The 22,667-nt window shown below is 42.9% G+C and overlaps 1 protein-coding gene across 5 annotated transcripts in view; it reads right to left on the bottom strand.

The window, feature by feature from the left end:
- galntl6 (polypeptide N-acetylgalactosaminyltransferase like 6) overlaps positions 1-22,667 on the bottom strand; it is a 1,226,984-nt gene that overhangs the window by 165,353 nt on the left and 1,038,964 nt on the right. For all 5 annotated transcript variants that reach the window (XM_073047999.1, XM_073047997.1, XM_073047996.1 and 2 more), the window contains exons 6-7: positions 12,354-12,539; positions 6,636-6,819 (exon numbers count right to left, since the gene is read on the bottom strand). In XM_073047999.1, coding sequence (XP_072904100.1) covers positions 6,636-6,819; positions 12,354-12,539 — 370 coding nt within the window. The remainder of the gene's footprint in view (positions 1-6,635; positions 6,820-12,353; positions 12,540-22,667) is intronic.

Below are 22,667 nucleotides of genomic sequence, written 5' to 3'. Positions count from 1 at the left end.
AAAGTGCAAAATCATAAGAGGTAGAATCTGAGGACAAGAGATCCGTTATTTAATTAAGTCTTCCTGTAGCTACCATTCTGTGGTTTTACTGGTAATCTCATCAAATGAGAATGGAAAAGCTCTTCCAAATCCAGCTTTTAAGATGGCTTAAGATGACGCTGGTGAACTTCAGCGACTTCTGGCTGGTGGCTAACGAAACAAGGAGAACAACTAAATACTTTGTTAACCACACTTTTCCTGGCCACCATTCATCGCAAGTAAAAGTCTATAACTTCCCTTTGGACTCGAAGGCAAGTCGATGCGGCGGAACCGAGGCGAGATGAGGCGGCAAGCCTTTCGCTGAGAGTGAGGGGGAGGACCCGAGGTTCAATGACTTTAAGTGCCGTGATAAAGGCTGGGTTGAGGCGGTGAAGTTCAGGCACCGGAACGTATCGAGGCAATTGAACCCGATGTTTGGATGTCAATTTAGACGCCGGGCCAGATTGAAATGATCAGGGTGTCTGGTCCCGAGGGAAAGGACAGGCCAGTTCAGACTGCTGCTCCATGAGGTTTACTTGGTTCTACGCAGAACTATGATGAACTATGGGACCCTTTTGTGGACTTCAGTCCAGAATGCTATTTGCTTGCAGTTTTTAAAATCGGCACATTAGGTGTTGGATGGTCTCTTTTTTACTGTATATGGGTTCTTTTGGGTTTCTTTGTTTCATGGCTGAGTGAAAGGAGACGAATCCCCCAATACTCCCCCCACTCACTATACTCAACAGTATTGTGTCTGCTGTGGAGACCTTCAGATTTCTGGTTGTCACATTCTCCCAGGACCTGAAGTGGACACCCAATGCGGACATTCTTATCAAAAAGGCTTAGCAGAGGTTGTATTTCCTACGTCAACTCAGGAAGTACAACCTGCCTCGGGAGCTGCTGATTCAATTCTATTCAGGAATAATCCAGTCTGTTCTCTGTTCGTCCATCACTGTCTGGTTTGGATCAGCTACGAAACAAGACAAGAATAGACTCCAAAGAACCGTCAGGGCTGCGGAAAGGATTATTGGTGTGAAGCTGCTCTCGATCCAGGACTTATATGCATCTAGAGTCAGAAAGTGAGCAAGCAGCATTTTTGTAGACCCATCACACCCTGGACGTCACCTGTTCCAACTCCTTCCTTCTGGTAGACGCTTTAGATCACTGTATGCCAGGACAAATAGGTACAAGAACAGTTTCTTTCCGTATGCCATCAGTCTTATGAACTCTTGAATTTTAGTTTATTATAAATCAAGTCCACCTGTACGTTCAATGAGGTGGACCTCATTGTATATAGTTTATGATTATTTGCACTTTTGTTTTGTTTGTTTTTAATTCTGTACAGAGAGAGCTCAGGGAAACCGGCATCAAATTCCCTGTATGTGTCCTCATACTCGGCGATAATAAAGGATTCTGGTTCTGATTCTGAATCTCAGGGCTGTATAAAGTATACATTGATGATAAATATACTTTGAACTTTGAAATTGATGCTCACATAGATCAGCTTTGACGGGTCTCCTGGTGCGCACCAGTTTTTAAAAATAAATCACCTGTTATTTCAAACATCATCTCTGTGTATCCTTTGGTTTTACAGTGATCAAAGGTAATGTCAATTTATGTAACCCAGTCACTGAGGCCAGGTTCCCTCCTGTGGTCGGAAGTGATATCTCTCTGGGGTGAGCAATTGCCAGCTATGCGAATGGCTGCACACTGTGACTTAGGAGCTAGGCCAGAGTGCAGAAAGATTAGTCCTGTGGCTTAGCCAAACTCAGAGCATGGTAGCTTAGTAACTGGGTCACATGGTAACATAGTGACTCAAAGTTCAATGTCCGGTTGTCACCATGTACAGCCCTGAGATTCATTTTCTTGAGGGCATGTTCTTAGCCACTTGGCATTGTGCTTTACTCTAAATAACCCTCCGAAATGGCTAAGGAAGCACCCAAGTCAAGGGGCAGTTGAAGATCAGCAACAAAGGCAGGTTTTAGAAACATCTGCCTGGTGCAAAATAAATCCTATAAACAAGATGACTATTCCTGCCATAAACTCAGATCCTACAATAGCAGTTTTTGGAATGAATGAATATAGATAATTCATCAATTATAGTCATAGAGTAACACTGGAGAAACAAACCCATTGGTCCAAATCCTCCTTGCCAACCAAGTGACCATCTAGACTAGTACTATTTGCCCGCATTTGGCCCATATCCCTTACCAGTCCAAATGTTGTTTATTTTTTACTTCTTTAGAGATACAGTGTGGAACAGGCCCTTCTGGCTCCAGGAGCCACATCGCCCAGTGACCCACCTACTTAACCCTAGCCTCATTACAGGATAATTTACAATGGCCAATTAATCTCTTAACTGGTACGTCTTTGGAATGTGGGAGAAATCCACATGGTGCACAGGGAGAGAATACGAACTCACAGATGCCCCTGGAATTGAACTCCGAACTCCCGAGCTGTAATGGCACACGCTCCCATGGTGTCCATTGTTATTGTACCTGCCTCAATCACTTTCTCTGATAACTCCTTCAACATACACACCGACCTCTGTGTGAACGTGTCGCCTCCTTGGGAAGAGTGAGGCAAAAATGTACAGGGGAAGGCAGGACGGGGGGAGTGAGGCTGAAAATATTGAGAGAGAAGAGAGGAAGGTTGTTCAAGGATGAAAGAAGATGGAGAGGCCTCTTTCCCCTCTCTCCTTTAATTTATGCTCTCTACCTCTTATAGTCTTTTTCCCTGTGAAAAGTACTGTGTCCGTAAATGCTTTGGCCTACACATGACTCTTAAGCACTTAGCACAGTGGTTGACTCAAAATTACCTTCAGAAATGGTGAAAGAAGCACTGAAGTCAAGGGGCAATTGAAGATCAGCAATAAATCCAGGTTTTGCGAGCTAAACGAATTGTAAAATACCGGCCTTCACAGGCCAGAATGAGTGCTGCCAGAGAAACTGGTGGAAGCACGGACGGTAAGAACCATCTGGACGGCCACAGTTATGGAGCAACACAGCATGGACCCAGGCCCTTTGGCCCAACGAATCCCTGCTGACCACGGTGCCCTCCAGTTTCCCGCATCATCCCTCTCAGCCCGCCTGTGCTGTGGCACTTTGTACTTCCTAAAGGAGGGTGGGGGATAATGAAGGACAATGAGATAATTGTGTGTGGCCACAGAAATCCTGTGCAATGATCAGAGTCGCTTCACTCAGAAACAGCCGGTCTCTTCTTGCCAAACATAAAGGCCTGAAATTGGAACTCACGGAGAGAAGGGCTCGTGAAGTTCAAGGGAGTTCACTCCGCCTGGGGACGGCTAACATGTGTTAGATTCTCACTAGCATCTGCTACTAGGCTAAGTGGGACAAAGCAGTGACAGATTTTGTGTGCTAACTGGCCTCCACGTATCAAAGTGATTCCTAGAGCAGTGGAATGAATGCGCGTCTGCACATAACCACTCCTGTTGTTCTGGAGAACCCAGCCACAGCAACTTCCCTCTCCTCCACAGACTGCACTTCAGACAGAGCGGAGGGGTGGGGTGGATAGGAGGCAGAGGAAGAGAAAGAGGGACCAGTAGATGGAGAGAGGGAGGGGGGAGGAGATGAGGATCGGGAAGAGGGAGGGAGAAGATGAGGATTGGGGAGAAGGGGGAGAAGTTGTGGATTAAGAGAGGGAGGGAAGAGATAAGGGGTAAGTGTGAGAGGAAATGGGAAGGATGAGGCAAACATACAGGGGAAGGAGGGATGAATTAAACATAAGGCTGAAAAGAGTGAGAAAGAGGCTGAAAGATGATGGAGAAGTGGCTGAGGGAGGACAGAAGGAAGGAGGTAGGAGATAAAGAGAAGGGTGGAGGGCAGAGGAAAAGATGAGAAAAACAGAGAAGAGGGAATGGGAAGGAAGAAGGGAGGAGGGTGATAGGAGGAATGTGAAGGGGAGGAAAGGAAGGCAAGGAAAGGGAGCTAGGAGAGAAAGAAAGGTGTCCTACTGGGACCATAGAACAGTACAGATCCTTCTGCTCATGATGCTGTGCCAACAGAATGAGAAAAAGGAGGAGGTAGGGAGGAAGATTGAGAAGAGGGGAAGGGGAGGAAGATGAGAAAGAAGGACGAAAGAGAGAGGATCGCAGAAAAATGGAGACAGATGTTAAGATGAGGTGAGAAGAGAAAATGAACAAAAAGAGTGAGAGCGAAGGGACAGGAGAAGGTGGAACAGCAAAAGGGGATTACTTGGAGTAATGAGGGGGGGAAGAGGGATGGAAGAAACAGAAGGTGGTGGATACAAGCACATCAGGTTATTGGAGAGATGTACCTGGGGAAGGGGTTGGGCCTATGGATGAATGCTGCCCGGATTAGAGGGTATGAGCCATTCGACTGATAGAAAAGTGGACTAGTTAGTCAGCATGGACTCGTTGGGTTGAAGGGTGGGGGAAAATGGGGATTTGTTTTGCTGTTGTTGTTTTGTTGCTTGTTACATTCTGTGTTGTTCTGTCAAGCACTGTCAGTGTGCTATGCTGGCGCCAGAATGTGTGGTGAAACTCGACGGCTGCCCCCTGTACATGCTTAAGTGTTTGTTGTTAATGCAAACAGCACACTTCACTCCATGTTTCAATGTACATGTGATGAATACGTGAAGCTGAGTCTGGCAATTACAAATCAGCCGAACATCTCCAAATGGCTTTTGAGATTAAATAATGGCGTTCAAGTTCATGGTCAGCATGACAGAATTGCGGGAGAGACAGCAACTAAATTTATCAATGCCTGTACAAAGCCAGGGGAAGACATTCTATACAGAGGAAGCTGTGAATTGTAATAAATGACTTGAAAGAGCAGTGGAAGCAGGTTCAGAACTAAATTCCTGAAAATATTTGGTTGAATGTTTGAAAAGGAAAATCCTGCCAGATTAAGGTGCAGGAATCTTGTTACTGGCACTAATTATAGGCTTTTTCCATTGAGAGTAGGGGAGATTCAAACAAGAGGACATGATCTGAGAGTTAAGGGGCAAAAGTTTAGGGGTAACACGAGGGGGAACTTCTTTACTCAGAGAGTGGTAGCTGTGTGGAACGAGCTTCCAGTAGAAGTGGTAGAGGCAGGTTCGATTCTGTCATTTAAAAAAAAATTGGATAGGTTATGGACAGGAAAGGAATGGAGGGTTATGGGCTGAGTGCAGGTAGGTGGGACTAGGTGAGAGTAAGCGTTCGGCACAGACTAGAAGGGCCAAGATGGCCTGTTTCCGTGCTGTAATTGTTATATGGTTATAATTGTAAAGTTCGAAGTGTCAACACCTGCCTGCTTATGCTGTGGGGCTTTGTACTTCCAAAAGTTCAAAGTAACTTTATTATGAAAATACATATATCTCACCATATATTACCCTGAGATTCATTTTCTTGCAGGCATTCACAGTAGAACAAAGAGATATATTATAATCAATGAAAAACCACACACAAAGACTGACAATAAATGGAGGATGAGGGATAATGAAGGACAACGGAATAATTTGGGGTGCAGACAGAAATACTGTGTAACAATCAAATAGAGTCATATAGCATAGAATCAGGCCCTTCGGCCCATCAACTCTATACCAGCCACCTATGCTAATCCCATTTGCCTGCATTAATTCCATCTCCCCCACACAAGCAGGTACAACAGTATTGCTTAGGAAGGACTTGGATAGGTACGTGGATTGGCGGGCCGAATGCAGCGGGTTGTGCACCGTGGTCAAAATGGACACTATCCACCCTGTGTTGCTCCATGGTCCTGTGACTAAGTGCCTATCCAGATGCTTCTTACCGTTCCCGTCTCCACCAGCTTCTCCGGCAGCTCAATCCAGATACCGGCTATAGCACATTAAACGCACTTAGAATATACAGTACAGTACAGGCCCACCGGCCCACAATGTTATGTCGACCCTTTAACCTACTGTAAGGTCCAACACTTCTCTTCTACATAGCCCTCCATTTTCCCATTATCCTTGCCTCCACCTAAAAGTTTCTTAAATGCCCCAAATGAATCTGCCTCTACCATCAAGCCTGGCAGTGCATTCTATGCACCCACCACTCTCTGTGTAAAACCTTCCCTATGACATTCCCCCTATACTTCAATCACCTTAAAATTATGCCCCCTCGTATTAGCCATTTCCACCCGTGCAAGACAAAAAAACCCTCCTGGCTATGCACTCAGTTTATGCCTCTTACCATTCAGAACACCTCTATCAAATCACCTCATATCCTTCTCTCTAAAGAGAAAATCCCTGGCTCAGTCAACTGCCCTCTAATCCAGGCAGTATCTTGGTTAAGATTTAATCCTCTGATCCCTTTAAACTTTCCTCTCTCTGTAAATCTATGCCCTCTAACTTTAGAAACACTTTATCTTAAGTACGTTGCATGGGAGTTCCACCCACACTCCCCTGAGTGCTCTCTCTCTCCCTCCCTCTCTTTGTCTCTCTTTCACTCTGTTTCCCTGTCTCTGTCTCTCTCTCTCTTGCTCTTCCTCTCACCCTCACTCTGTATCTCTCCCTCTCTCTCCCTGTCTTCCTCTCTCTCTCTCTCTCTCTCTCTCGCCCCCTGTTTGTCGTAATTGCTGCCCCTCACCTTGTCTCTGATTGAGGACACTTCTTCAGTCTGCGCTACTTACTCGAAGGGCTCACTGGGATCGGCTGTCTGAAGTTCTGGCGGGATGGGGATGCGTTTGTAGTACATCTCCCAGTCAAAGGCGCCTCTCATGGCGTCTCCGGCCTGCATCTCGTAACCGAAGTGGTTGTGGTCAATAACGTCAATCATCGGGCAGACGATCGTCCTGCGGTTCTGTGCAATCTGGTCTGAGAAATGGAAAGGAAGGTCAGGATGTAAGTCAGCGATAAACAAACCTGTGGAAAGTGTAAATGTGTGTGATGGCGTACTTGATCATAATGTGTATAACAACACATGTGTGCAGTCTGGCGGAGTGTAGCAACTCTTTTGTGAGCTGTACAAAGCAGATTCATTCCAAATGTTAGATATTCTGTTGTCTTTGTACTACCGCCATGTACTTACACTCAGGGGCCGCTACATTAGGTACGCTTGCTCGTTAGCATAAATATCAAATCAGCCAATCATGTGGCAGCCACTCAATGCATAAAAACATGCAGACGTGGTCAAGAGATTCAAATGTTGTCATTCAGATCCAATACCAGAATGAGGAAGAAATGTGATGGAAGTGACTTTGACCATGGAATGATTGTTAGTGCCAGAAGGTATAGTTTGAGTATCTCAGGATCTGATGATCTCCTGGGATTTTCACTTAAAATTGCCTAAATTTAAAAAAAGAATTGCTAATGACATTGAATGGCAACTCTGCTCCATGAATACATGATTAGTTGTTTGTTATCTGTGACAATAGAAGCCAATTTACTAATTAACATCCATAGAATCAAATATCTAACAATCTCAGAGTTAGCTTCAATGGTAATTTGTAATTCATGATGGATGCAAACTTTCGTTTATTTGCAATCACTTAATTATGTCAATCACTGTGAGCTCACTTCCCATGAAAATAAAAGTGTCTGAACTCTATGAACTTTTATAGAATTACTTTGGGTAAGAATATTCATTTTCATAATATTTCCCTTGGATATCTGTCTGTTAAAGAGCCGGATTCACATTCTGTTGTTCCATTGTGTTTTTTGATAACCTGAGTATCTTCCACCAGTAATAAATAGGTTTACTGTTGTCACATGTACCAAGGCACAGTGAAAAACCACATAAGTACAGTATCATGCAAGTCTTCTCACACACACACACACACACACACACACACACACACACACACACACACACACACACACACACACACACAGAGCTAGGTTGTTTAAGACACTTACACATATTTGTCAACGTAGAGTGCAGAGATAGTTGGTAAATCTTACTGGTGCGAAGAATGTTGGGAATGGTGAGGGTGGTGTGCCCACAGGAGGGGTGTGGGACAAGTGGCAGAGTGTCAAGGGTGGGGGGGGGGTGTGGTGGTGAGGGTGCAGACACACCTGCCCTGAGACCTGGACAATGTCATTTGAATCCAAAAAATTGGTTTATTGATCATTACAGAATGTCTCTCCAGTGCTCCCCTCCCCTCCCCTCCCCCTTCCCTAACCATGATTCCCCTCTCCCTGCCCCTTTCCCACTCTCAGTCCACAAGGGAGACTCAAACCAGAATCAGGTTTATCATCACTCACAAAAGTCATGAAATTTGTTTTTGTTTTTTTGCGGCAGCAGTACAGTGCAATACATAAGGTTACTGCGGTACTGTGCAAAAGTCTTAGACACTGTGTGCAGTACTGTACACTGGAAAAACAATGACATAATGCAAAATAAAGTGTTACAGTTACAGAGAGAGTGCAGTGTAGGTGAAAGGTTATAATAAGGTAGATTGTGAGGTCAAGACTCAACCTTATCATACAAGAGGTCTGCTCAATAACTTATAACAGAGGGATAGAAACTGTCCTTAAGTCTGGTGGTATGTGCTTTCAGCTTTTGTATCTTCTGTCTGATGGGAGAGAGGAGAAGGGAGAACGTCCAGGGTGGGAAGGGTCTTTGATTGTGCAGGCTGCTTTACTGAGGCAGTGGGAAGTGTAGACAGAATCCATGGAGTGGAGGCTGGTCTCTGTGAGGTGCTGAGCTTCCTGTAGTCATGGACATAGCAGTTGCTATTCCATGTTGTGATGTATCTGAATGGAATGCTTTCTGTGGTGCATCTATACAAACCGGTGAGGATCAGCAGTGACATGCCGAGTATGTAGTACTAACAAAGAAAATCAAAAATAACTACAGGCGTTCCAAATCAGAAATAAGAACAAAGTACTTGTATCACTCGACAGGTCATGTAGCATCCACAGAAAAAGAAACAGAGTCAACGTTTCTTTGACGTAAACGTGAACTTTGTTCCTCCTTCCACAGATCATGCTGAGTGTTTCCAGTTTCTTTCTGATTGTATTTGCAGCATTAACTTTCAGTATTTGAGAGCTGGAGTTTGAAAGGAAATAAAAGGGAAGCAAAATCAATGTGTGGTCCTGGATGAGTTACATCTGCACCGTCCATCTTCAGAACCAATCGTTGTTCCATTTTACTGTTGATTTTAAGAGCTGGGTTTACAGCAAAAAGAAGCAATTGATCAGAGTCTGCAATGAGTCACTGACATTAATAAATGAAACTGTACAGTCCAAGCCTTTGTGCCTTGAATATTTAATGCAAAGTAGCTTGGGAGAAATTTGATCTCAGTTGGTCAACTGATTCTTCAAAGAGTTTTCCAATGTGGCTAAATTATCTTGGAGAGTTCTGTCAGATTCAGCCCTTTACCTCTTCTACCTATCAGCTCCCAGCTTCTTACACCATCACGCTTCCCTCACCGACCCAGTTCCCCTGTTATCTGGTTTTACCTATCACTTGCTAGTATATACTCCTTCCTCTTCTCCCCGCCTTCTCATTCTGGCTTCATCCGCCTTCCTTTCCAGTCCCGATGAAGGGTCTCAGCCCAAAACATTGATTGCTTATTCTTCCCCATAGATGCTGCCTGACCTGCTGAGTTCCTCCAGCATTTTATATGTGTTGCTCTGGATTTCCTGCCTCTGGAGAATCTCTGGCATTTCTTGATACTCCTCAGCTATCCTAAAATGAAACTGGGCTCGGCTCCAGCATTTGTATCTTTATATTCAAATCACTCCATCACACAACGCAACATCCCCTCCATGGAATATGTCTCTATTCCTGCTGCCTTGTCATAATCCAGGACCCCTCCCACCCAATCATTCATTCTTCTTCCCTCTTATTGTCCAGAATATACAAAAGTACGAACTACCAAAGTCAAGAACAACTTCTTCCTCACTGTTATCAGACTTATGAATAGACCGCTCATATGCTAGAAGATGAACTCTTGATCTCTGAATCTACCCCATTGTGGCCCTTGCACTTTATTTGCTCACCTGCACTCTCTGTAACTGCAAAACTACACCCAGTGGCCATCTTAGGTACACCTGCTCACTAATGCAAATATCTAATCAGCCAATCATGTGGCAGCAACTCAGCATGCATGCAGACATAGTCGAGAAGTTCTGTTGTTGTTCAGGCCAAACATCAGAAGGGAGAAGAAATGTGAACTAAATGACTTTGACTGTGGAATAATTGTTGATGCAAGATGGGGTGGTTTGAATATCTCAGAAACTGCTGATCTCCTGGGATTTTTATGCACAGCAGTCTACAGAGTTTACAGAAAATGTTGGGAAAGATTAAAAGCATCCCACGAGCCGCAGCTCTGTAGGTGAAAATGCCTTGTTAATGAGAGAGGTCAGGGGAGAATAGCCAGACCAGTTTAAGCTGACAGGAAAGCAACAGTAACTCTATTAACCATACATTAAAACAGAGGTGTGTAGAAGAGCATCTGGGAATGCACAACACGTTAAACCTTGAACTGGATGGCTACCATAGCAGAGGACCACAAATGTTCGATTTGTGGCTACTTTACTAGGTACAGTAGTTACCTAATAAAGTGGCCACTGAGTGTATATTCTGCATTCATCTTTTTTTCTACGTTGACATAATTATGAATGGAAGGATTGGTCCGGATAGAAATCAAATTCCAATTCCAAAACAAGTATTTTCCAATACAACTCAGCACCTGTGAAAATAATAAACTGATAAGAATGTTGGTCAATAAGAATTTTGGTCTTCTTTTGTCTGGTGGATTTGGAGTTCCTTTCTGGGAAACGTGCTAAGATGGTAGCGTGATATCGATACGCAGCAGCCTCTCCGGACTCTGGATTGGGGATTGCCAAACATTATGTGGATTTTCTGGTGTAGTCTGTTTTGTCATGTGCTTTGTTGATATCATTCTGGAGGAACGTTGTCTCATTTTTTAACTGCATTGCATTTGTGGTTTCTAAATGACAATAAATTGAATCTGAACTGCCCTCAACACCTAACATCTCTCTGCTCCTCCAGTTTAGATGTCTAGCACTTGCAGGAATGACAAGGGCGAAAGTATTGAGGCTAAGGGGGTGAGGGTTACTTAAAACGGTGATTAGATCAGATGAAGACCAAAAGTTATAGGCTGAGGAAACAAGGGAGCAATTGATTCAAATGTAGAGAAATATAAAGATTCAATCAGCAAATTATCAAAAAGACTCACAAATATGTAAAAAAATTATAAACAATAAATTATTGATTGAGTAGGGCATATTCAGAATCAGAATCAGATTTATTATCATTGACATAATATGAAATTTGCAATGTGTAAAGATACTGTAAGTTCCATGAAGAAATATATAAAAAGTAAGTACTTCAAGAAATAAGGAAACTAGTGAGATAGTGTTCATGGGTTCATGGACCATTCAGAAATCTGATGGCAGAGGGGAAGAAGTTGTTTCTAAAATGTTGAGTGTGCGTCATCTGGCTCTCGTAACTCCTCCCTGATGGTTATAATGAGAAGTTCATTGATATGATGGAATTGGGTTCAGAAGCCTTCTTTTGAAGATCTGATAAAAATCAAATCCAATATCTTGGTGAATCTCCTTTGCACATTCTCCAGAGCAACCATATCCTTCCCGTAGCATGGTAATCTGGATTGCACACTATTCTAAAAATGCGGTCTTACCAATGTTTTGTAAGGTTGCTACATGCCACCCTGACTCTTTTATTCTCTGCCCAAAAATACATAGTTTGGCTTCTGTTCTTTGTTTTGAATTGTTCAGCCTCCTCAACTAGGAAGTCAAAGGGAGCCATAGAATCATACAGCATGGAAACAGGCCCTTTGGCCCATCATGTTGTTACTGACCATTCATTACCCTTTACATGGTCCCATTTTATTCTCCCCACATTCCCATCAACTCTGCAGGGATTATACCCCTCACCTGCCATCTGGGAGAAAATTACTGTGGCTGGTTACCCTACCCAGCTGCATCTCTTTGTGACAGGTGAAACCAGAGCACCTGGAGCATGGGTTCCCAACCAGGGGTCCACAGAACCCTTGCTTAATGGTATTAGTTCACAACATAAAAAAGGTTGGGAACCCCTGGCCTAGAGGAAATCCAAGCGGCCCCAAGGAGAATGTGTGAACTCTGCACAGAGGACTTCAGAGGTCATAATTACACCCAGTCATTGGAATAACTCTACAAGGCGCACCATTGAGTCACCCTGTGATGTTTAAACAAGAAGGTATTGTGATAAGCATCTATTTTAAAGTTCTTTATTTAATATTCTTATTCCTCTTCTTCTTTGCTTTCCTGGTGGGAGGGCACATTTAAAATCAGCAATCAAGATGGGCTTTAGACATTCAGATGTGAAGACTGAGCTGGTTCTAATTAACACGTCAATCCAGACAGCTCCTTACCAAGCAATGGCGGCAGCCAATTCACATTGGCTTCACAGTGGGAGTCCAGGAAGGTCAACACTTCACCTTTGGCCACCGAAGCTCCAAGTAACCTGGTTCGTATCAGACCTTCTCTCTTTTTGGTGCGTATGATCCTCACTTTTGGGAATCTGGCCATGTACTCCTCTAAGCGTTCTTTCAAGTGCTCTGGAGAGAAAAAAAATAGAAGAAATACTAGAACCCTTGAGGTAACAACTTTGTTTAATAGCTGGATGTGTAGTTGGTCAGAATGGAAGAGTACTTAGGTTGTTTTGTATCTTGTGGCCAGTGACTAACCTCCTCATGACCACAGACAAACTCCACCTCCTTCACAGTGCAGGGGGCAGGGATGTGTGTGTGAATACTTTCCACATGCTTAGGTGAGTACAGGTCCAATAATACCCAGCACCATCCAGAGCAATGCACCTTCTTGCTTGGCATCCTAGCCACTAACACCACATCTATGCTCTCTGTCACATCGTTACAATATTGGAGGGTGGCCATTTATAACTGATGTCTACAAGAATTTCTCTCACAGGGCAGCAAGTCTCTTGAATTCTTTACACTAGAGGACTTCAGAGACTAGATTACTGGGGACATCTAAAGAGAAAGCAGATAAATTTATAAAACATCAGGGAATTGAGATGGGAATTGATGCAGAAGCAGAGATGAGGCCTGGAGAAGGTCAGCAGATAGAATGGTGGACCAGGTTTGATGGGCCTAGTGGCCTACTCTTCCTCTTATTTCCTGATATTCTTATGGGTACAGTGTGTATCATCTCCAAAAATCCCTTCCATGATCAGCCTCAACACCGGCCTCTATTTCACTCCTATTCACTCACAAATGTGTAGCCAGATTCTGCTCTAACAATATCCACAAGCTTGTTAGTGACATTGCCATAGTGACCAGACCTCAAATAATATCAAGGCAGATACTGAAAGGAGACAGAAAGCCTGGTGGCATGGTATCATGACAAAATCCTTTCTCTCAATGTCAGCGAAACAAAAGAGTTGGTCATTGACTTCAGGAAGCAAGGCCGAAATATTAATGGAGCTGTGGTGGAGATGATTGTGAGCTTCAAATTCCTCAATGTTAAGTCACCAATAGTTTGCCTTGGTCCAACCACATAGACACCATGTCTAAGAAAGCCCTCCACTTTGGAAGGCTAAGGGAAATTCAATACGTCCTCTTTGACCATCACCAATTTTTATAAATACTGATACATGATGACTGGGTATTACATCTGCTCTGTCCAAGACCACAAGAAATTGCAGGGACTTACAGACACAGCTTAGTCCAGCACAAAAACACTATAGACTGTCAACCCTTCTTGTTGTCTTGGAAAATCAACCAACATAATTGAAATCTCCTCTTGCCCTAGACATTCTGTCTTCTGTCCATTGGGCTGAAGATACAAAATCTTGAAAACATGCACTACCAGGCTCATGAAGAGCCATGGTAATATAACGGTTAGCACGGTGTCATTATGGCTCGGGGCATCAGAGCTCGAAGTTCAATCCTGGCATCTTCTGTAAGGAGTTTGTATGTTCTCCCTGTGGAATGTATGTGTTTCCTCTGGGTGCTCTTGTTTACTCCCACATTACAAATAAATCCCAGTTAGTAGGTTAATTGGTCATTGTAAATTGAACCGTGATTAGGTAAGGTTAAAAATCAGGGGCTGGTGATGGCGCAACTCGAAGGACTGGAAGGGTCTATTCCACGCTGTATCTCTAAATAAAATAAAGTAAGACTTTATATGCCATTGTTATAAGACTCTTGAATGGACCTCAAATATGTTAAAGCTGAACTCTTGTCTTCATAATCTACTTTGCAATTAGCTTTGCACCCTATTGTCTGCACTATCATTCCGCTGGAACTGTAACATTATATTCTACACTCTGTTATTGCTTTTCTTTTGTACTACCTCAAAATACTCGTGTTTTGAAATTACCTGTATGGTTAGCCTTCAAAACTAAGTTTATCCATTGAATTTATTTATCTATTGAGATACAGGGCAGAATAGTCCATTCAGCCCCTCAAGCTGTGCCACCCAACAACCATAAGAACCCTGATTTAATCCTAGCCTAATCATGGGACAATTTACAATGGCTAATTAACCTACCAACTGGTACATCTTTGGACTGTGGGAGGAAAGCGGTGTACCCTGAGGAAACCCACTCGCTCAGGGGGAGAACGTATAAACTGCTTACAGGCAGCAGTGGGAATTGAACCGGTATTGTAGAGTCTTTGCTAATCACTACGTTACTGTTCCGTCCCGTGTGACAATATTAAACCAAATCCAATACCAATACCAAAGACAGTGGGACCAGCTATTCTTGGCTATTGTCCTAAAAATTTGTGGCCTCCAGCCAAGTTGTTTCAGTTCACTTACAACCTGACAAAATGGAAAATTGGCTAGTCACGTCCTTTCTGCAAAAGGCAGGCCAAATCCAATCTGGCTAATAATTACCTAATCAGCCTTACCTTCAATCACCATCAAAGTGATGGAATCTGTCACTGGCAGTGCCAACAAGCAGTCATAACTCACAATGACCTTCTCACCCTGTCTACATTCATTATGGCCTTGGTCCAATACAGACTGAAACCAGACTTTCATTGCCCATGGCCTGAGCTTGTGGGTTCTGGCTCAGAAATTCGGGTGAGTTAACTTTGGAAGGAATCACATTTTTAGAACAACTTAATATGAATTTTGACCCTTTGAACTCTAGTGGTGGGATGAGAACATCCCCTTACATTAAAGATACAACCAAGTGTGGTAGCAAGAAGCCTTATGATAATTGAAGCCAATGGGGGGGGGGGGGGAAAACTGTATTTGAGTTGGAATCATTTCTATCACAAAGGAAGAAGCTACAGCAAAATTTGTTCAATTACAATGACCTGGGTATCATTATTAAAGGCCGCATTTATCATCTATCTATAATATCCCATCTTGGTAGATCATGTCATCTGGATGCATAACCTACATCTCTCCAAACCAATCCTTTACTCCCAGTGGAAGGAAGGTCAGTGAGCCCGTGGAGGGCAAAGAAAACATTTCAAAAATATCATCAAAATCAGCCTGAAGAAGTCCAATATTACGAGCATTTAAAAACAGGGAAGACATTGCGCTCAGTAGATACACCTGGAGGAAATCTGTTGTAGAGGGAGTGTGCTAGACGAGGATGACCTCTGCTGTGCCGCAGAGAACAAGTGGCAGCTGCGAAAGGAGAGTTTGAACAACCAATGCGCCAAAGACTAACCATAGCCACCACTTACTCTTGCCCACACTGCACCAGAATATCGGAATCAGATTGGCTTTCTCAGCCACATGAGGACCCACCAATAGGCAACTCCTTACGAGAACATCATGCTTGACTCGAGTGATCACACTAATACTACTACTATTTCTACTACTAATTTCCCCTTGAGAAGTTTCCTGCACTATTTCAGAGATTAGTAAACATTCAAACATAGATGTGAATTTAAAGTCATCGCTAGGCTAAATTCATTCATGTATGGATGACAAGATTTCCTTCTCTGCCTGACACTGATGAATCAGGAGGGCTTTTTACAACAAGCATGGATATCATTACGAGACTACTATTGCAGATCGATTTAACTCCAAATGGAGCTATTTTGATTTGCATTAAGAGAGTCACAGAGCATTACAGCACAGAAATAGGGCCTTCAGCCCATCTAGTCCATGCCAAACTGTTATTCTGCCTAGTCCCATCAGCTCACAGCTGGACCACAGCCCTCAATACCCATTCCTTTCATGTATTTATCCAAATTTCTATTAAATGTTGAAATTGAACCCACATCCATCACTTCCGCTTGAGGTTTGTTCCACACTCCCACCACCCTCTGAATGAAAAAGCTTCTTCCTCTAGGTCCCCATAAATATTTCATCTTTCAACCTTAACCTATGACTTCTATTTCCACTCCCACCCAATCGCAGTGGAAAAAGCATACTAGCATTAACCTTATCTATACAAATCATAGGTTGGATTTAAACTCCCTGGTTCTTTATCAGTTTAGGAATCAGCATACTAGGTTAGCAATTTAAATGTTAAGCCACCATAATATTACAATTATCGGAGACCAAAAATCTCAGTCCTACGTCTATCTTCAGCTGCTTTAGTAATGAGCTTCCATCCATCATTGAGTTAAAAAGGGGATATTTGTCAAAAAACAGTCAAAGATTGTTTCCATTTACCACAAAAAGCTATTCTGAAATACTACTCAGAATCAGAATCACGTTTAATATCATTGACAAGGACGGTTAGGATGCTCAGGCTGAGAAACAGCTTCTTCCCTCGGGCCAATAGGTTCTGAACTCCCTGCCACGTTGTATTCAAAGTCGCTGGTTAATTTGTTCCGTCCCCTACAATAGTTAATTTATGCACTCTTCTTTGTTTATCTATTTAATTCTTACTTTCCCAGGTTATTGTGTATTATATGTGTGTTAGGTGTACTAATGTGTTTTTTACACCCTGAACTGGAGAAACGTTGTCTCGTTTGATGGTACACATGTATATAGTTAAGTGACAATGTATTTGACTTGAAATACGTTGTAAATGTTTTTGTTTTGCGGCAGCAGTAAATTGCAGTATATAGTAATAAAATATATAAATTACAGTAAGAAGTATATATAAAAATTAAATTAAATAAGTACTGCAAAAAAAAAGAGAAAATACTGAGGAAGTGTTCATGGGTTCATGGCCCATTCTGAAACCTGATGGTGGAGAGGAAGAAGCTTTTCCTGAAATGTTGAGTGTGTGTCTTCAGGCTCCTGTACCTCTTCCTCGATGGTAGCAATCAGTAGAGGACATGTCCTATGTGACGTGGGTCCTTAATGATGGATACTGCCTTTTTAAAATGTCCTAGACACTGGGGAGGCGAGTGCCCAGGATGGAGCTAGCTGAGTTTACAACTTTCTGCAGCTTTTTCTGATCCTGTGGTGTGCCCCCCCCCCATACCAGACAGTAATAAAATTAGTTAGAATGTTCTCCATGGTACATCTGTAGAAATATGTAAGTATCTTTGGCGACATACCCATTCTTCTCAAACTCATAATGAAATATAGTGATGTCCCTGAAGTGTGCTTCCAGACACACATTATAAAATCCTTGTTAGGCTGCATCTGGTGTGTTGCATTCAGTTTTGGTCACCTATTAGAGCAGGGGATTTCAACCTGGGTCCACGGACCACTTGGTTAATGGTGAACCAGAGTACTGTCTTGATTAGAGGGCAAGCGTTATGAGGGGAGTTTGAACAAACTTTGGTTGTGTTCTCTGGAGCGGTGGAGGCTGAGGGAAGTCCTGGAAGAAGTTCATCAAATTACGAGAGGAGTAGATAGAGAAGACTGCCAGTATCTTTTTCCCAGAGTTGAAATATCTAACACTTGAGGTTAAGATGAGAGGGGAAAGCTTCAAAAGAGAAGTGTGGGCCAAGTTTCTATTAACACATAGCATGGTGGGTGCCTGGAAAGCAAAGACAGGGTAGTGGTGGTGGGGGCAGATACAATAAAGGTGTTTAGGAGACTCTTAGAGAGATACATGGTTATACATGGAATGGAGGGATTTTGATCATGAGACTGCTTGCTGATCCATTTTCCAGTATCTGCGGTCTCGTGTGCCTCCAGAATAACTCACCTCTTGTCCCACTGGACAAGATCTGTCAAGATCCACTAGGCATTTCAGGTGTGTGTTGGCATACTTAGCACTTTCCCGGATAAGTGTAACTCACACAATATTCAAGAAGCTTAATGCCATTCAGGTTTAAGTTGCCCATTTTAACGATACTCAATTTGTCATCTTTAACAGTTGCTTTCTCCACCATCGACATATCAGGATTACAGGGTTAACCCAAAGCATTACAGCAATTCCATTGGTGTCATCAACAACATTATGTGCCCAGTCGTATGACATAGGTCTTTGACCATGATTGTTCTTGGCAAATTTTTCTGCAGAAGTGGTTTGCCATTGCCTTCTTCTTGGCAGTGTCTTTAAAGGCACTTCCCAAATCCATGACTTCTACCATTGACCAAGCTTATTGAGAACTCCAGCATCTACAGGTTTCTCCATAGTTACAGATCATTCTTACTGGGAAATATATTGCTGTTCCTTGACTTGGTTTAACTGTTGGAACTTCCTGTCTAACAACATTGCATGAGTGCCTTCACTAGAAGGGAAGTAGTCATCACCATCTTCCCAAGGACATTTAGGGACAGGCCATAAATTCTGGCCATGTCGGCAACATCCACACCACTGTGAATGAATAAAAGATAGGCCTGGTTTGAATTAAGTTGGTGTGATGTAAAGGAAGATGTTAGTCCCTTCGAAACCCTGGGTTATCTCAAAAGCAGAGTGTTTTTGAAACGCTCCCTCTGTAAAAATGAAAGGAAAGGAGACCCTCCCCTACCCCCACCCCCACACCATTGAGAGCAACACACACAAAATGCTGGAGGAACTCAGTAGATCAAGCAGCATGAACAGGGGATGTTTCAGGCCATGACCCTTTATCAATACTGAAGAATCCTGATGTCTCGGCCTGAAATGTCAATTGTTTAATCACCTCCATAGTTCAGCTGAGTTTCTCCAGCATTTGGTGGGTGTTGCTCAAGATTTCCAGCACCAAGAGAATCTTTGTGTCTCCCCATTCACAGGAGAATGTAACAATCATAACACACTCTGTGATCCTGCAGTTCAGTGACAGTGTCATTAGTGGATAAGCAGTATATTGGTCTAACAAATCTGATTCACTGCTGGGGACTCTGTATCATCAGTTAATTACAACTGGTCTTGTCTTGCATTATTGCAGACCCTGGTAATTTGAAACAGCAACAAAAGTCTCCATTTATATATTCATTTTTAGTGCAACAAATTGTCTTAAGGCACAAACAAAAGTTAACATTGAATTGTAGAGATTTATAATCATAGCAGGGGACCCAGCAGAGATATTTAAAATGCCCTCAGCAACGGGTGAGATGCCATTGGATTGGAGAATAGCTAATGTTGTTCTGTTGTTTAAGAAAGGCTCTAAGATTAAATGGGAAATTATAGGCCAGAGAACCTGACATCAGTAGTGAGACTAAGGGACTGGATATGTCCATATTTGGATGGTTAGGGACTGATTAGGGATAGTCAACATAGCTTTGTGTGTGGTAGGTCAAGTCTAATGAATTTTATAGAGTTTTTCGAGGAAGTTTCCAGGAAAGTTGATGAAGGCAAGGCAATGGATGTTGACTATGTGGACTTCAGCCAGGCCTTTGAGAAGATCCCACATGGTAGGTTGGTCAAGAAGGTGCAATCACTTAGCATTCAAGATGAGGTAGTAAACTGGATTAGACATTGGTTCACAGAAGAAGCCAAAGGGTGGTGTAGATGGTTGCCTCTCTGACTGGAGGCCTGTGTGCTATAGGGATCAGTGCTAGTCCATTGTTGCTTGTCATTTATATCAACGATCTGGATGATAACGTAGTAAACTGGATTTGCAAATTTGTGGACACTACCAAGATTGGGGTATAGTGAGGAAGACTATCAAAGCTTGCAGCAGGTTCTAGACCAGGTAGGAAAATAGACTGCAAAGTTGCAGATGGAATTTAATGCAGAGAAGGGAGGGATGATGCACATTGGAATAACAAATCAGGGTAGGTCTTACACAGTGAGCGATAGGACACTGAGGAGTGCAGTACAACAGAGGGATCTGGGAATACAGGTAAATAATTCCTTGAAAGGGGTGTCATATGTAGATAGGGTCCTAAACAGACCTTTCAGCACATTGGCCTTCATAAATCAAAGTATTGAGTACAGGAATTGGGATGTTGAAGCCGTATAAAACGTTGGTGAGGCCTAATTTGGAGTATTGTGTGCAGTTTTGGTCACCTAGCTACAGGAAAGATGTAAATAAGATTGAAAGAGATCAGAGAAAATTTTATGAATGCTGCCAGGACTTGAGGGCCTGCGCTATAGGGAAAGACTGAATAGATTAGGAGCGTAGGAAAATGAGGGGAGATTTAATAGAGGTAACAAAATTATGAGGGGCATAGATAGGGTAAATGCAAGTAGGCTTTTTCCACTGAGACTACAACTAGAGGTCATGGGCTAAAGGTAAAAAGTGAAATGTTTGAGGGGAACAGAATCAGAATCAGGTTTATTATCACCAGCACATGTCGTGAAATTTGTTAACTTAGCAGCAGCTGTTCAATGCAATACCTATTATAGAAGAAGAAGAAAAAACTAATAATAAATAAATAAATGAATAAGTAAATCAATTACAGTATATGTATATTGAATAGATTAAAAATGCTGCAAAAACAGAAATAATATATTAAAAAAGTGAGGTAGTGTTCATGGGTTCAATGTCCATTCAGGAATTGGATGGCAGAGGGGAAGAAGCTGTTCCTGAATCGCTGAGTGTGTGCCTTTAGGCTTCTGTACCTCCTACCTGATGGTAACAGTGAGAAAAGGGCATGCCCTGGGTGCTGGAGGTCTTTAATAATGGACGCTGCCTTTCTGAGACACTGCTCCCTGAAGATGTCCTGGGTACTTTCTAGGCATAATGCCCATGATGCAGTCGACTAAATTTACAACTCTCTGCAGCTTCTTTCGGACCTGTGCAGTAGTCTCTCCCCAACGCCCCCCCCCCCTCCATACTAGACAGCGATGCAGCCTGTCAGAATGCTCTCCACATACCAAATCTCTTCAGACTCCTAATGAAGTATAGTCACATTGGGGGACTTCACCCAGAGGGTGATGCAAGAGTGGAGGGATGTGGAGGGCTGTGGTTCAGGTCAATGGGATGAGGCAGATGGTTCGGCACAGATTAGATGTGCTGAAGTGTGGTATTCTAAAGTATAAGGAGCCTTTGTTGATTCTGGTCCCATACTCGTTGGAGTTTTGAAGAATGAGGGGTTGATCTAATTGAAACCTACTGGATAGTGAAAGGTCTGTAACGAGTGGTCTATATAGGATATGGAGAGGATGTTTTCAATAGCGAGAGTCTAGACTCTAGAATGAGTCTTGTATAGCCTCAGAATAGAACTATTCATCTTTTACTAATAGAACTCATCTCTATTCAAGAGATGAGGTAGAAACTTTTACCTTATTCTCTACCTGCACTGCACTTTCTCTATCGCTGTTACATTTTATTCTGCATTGTGATTGTTTTACCTTGTTCTACCTCAATGCACTGTGTAACGATTCGATCTGTACAAACAGTATACAAGACAAGCTTTTCACTCTTTCTCAGTACATGTAACAGTAACAAACCAATATCAATAACCAATATTTGCATGACTAAACTGAAGCAGGAGACAGTGGAAAGGTTAAGTCCAAGGAGGAATGGGAAAGTGGGTGAAGCCAGCCTCCTGAAAAAATAATAAACACGAGATGTTGGAAATCCAAAGCAACACACAAAATGCTGGAGGAACTCTGTAGGTCAGACAACATCTATGGAAATAAACAAACAGATGATAATTGGGCCAAGACCCTTCTTCAGGATGGAAAAGAAGACTGACAATGCCAGAATAGAAAGATGGGGTGGTGGGGGGGAGGAGGACCGGCTGGAACACAGGTTCTCAATCTGGGGTCCAAGGACCTCTCGGCTAATGGTAGGCGTCCATGGCATTAAAAAGGCTGGGATCCCCGAGCTTGAAGGCCATCAGTGCACCCAGGTGGGTAGGAAAGAAAAAGGGCTGGAGAGGAAGGAATCTGTTAGGAGAGGAGAGTGGACCATTGGAGAAAGGGATGGAGGAGGGTCAGCAGGGGGAGGTAAGCAGCATTAAGGTTCCCCACCAATCCAGGCCACACTTTCTTCTTGCTGCTGCCATCAGGAAGGAGGTACAGGGGCCTCGAGACACGCACCACTAGGTTCAGGAATAATTACCCCTAATCCATCAGGCTCCTGAACTAGAGGGGATAACTTCACTCAGCTTCATTCACCCCATAACTGAACTGATCCCACAACCTACGGACTCTCTTGCAAGGGCTCTTCGTCTCTTTTTCTTTTTGTATTTGCACAGCTCATTGTCTTTTCGACATTGGTTGTTTGTCCGTCCTGTTTTGTGTGGTTGTTTGTTGATTCTATGGTGTTTCTTTGTATTTACTGTGAATGCCTGCAAGAACATGAATCTCAGGGTTGTAAATGGTGACATATATGTATGTACTTTGATAATAAATTTACTTTGAACTTTGCTGGCATAGCTTTTGAGGGCTCATAACCTGTATCTGTGCCATTTTGCCAAGTAATTCTCATGCAATCTCCACTCTTCACATGCATATAATTTTGTACCAT

Source organism: Hemitrygon akajei, chromosome 6 (genome assembly GCF_048418815.1).
Source record: "Hemitrygon akajei chromosome 6, sHemAka1.3, whole genome shotgun sequence".
Lineage (NCBI taxonomy): Eukaryota > Metazoa > Chordata > Chondrichthyes > Myliobatiformes > Dasyatidae > Hemitrygon > Hemitrygon akajei.
This window is presented reverse-complemented; position numbering and strand designations above follow the sequence as displayed.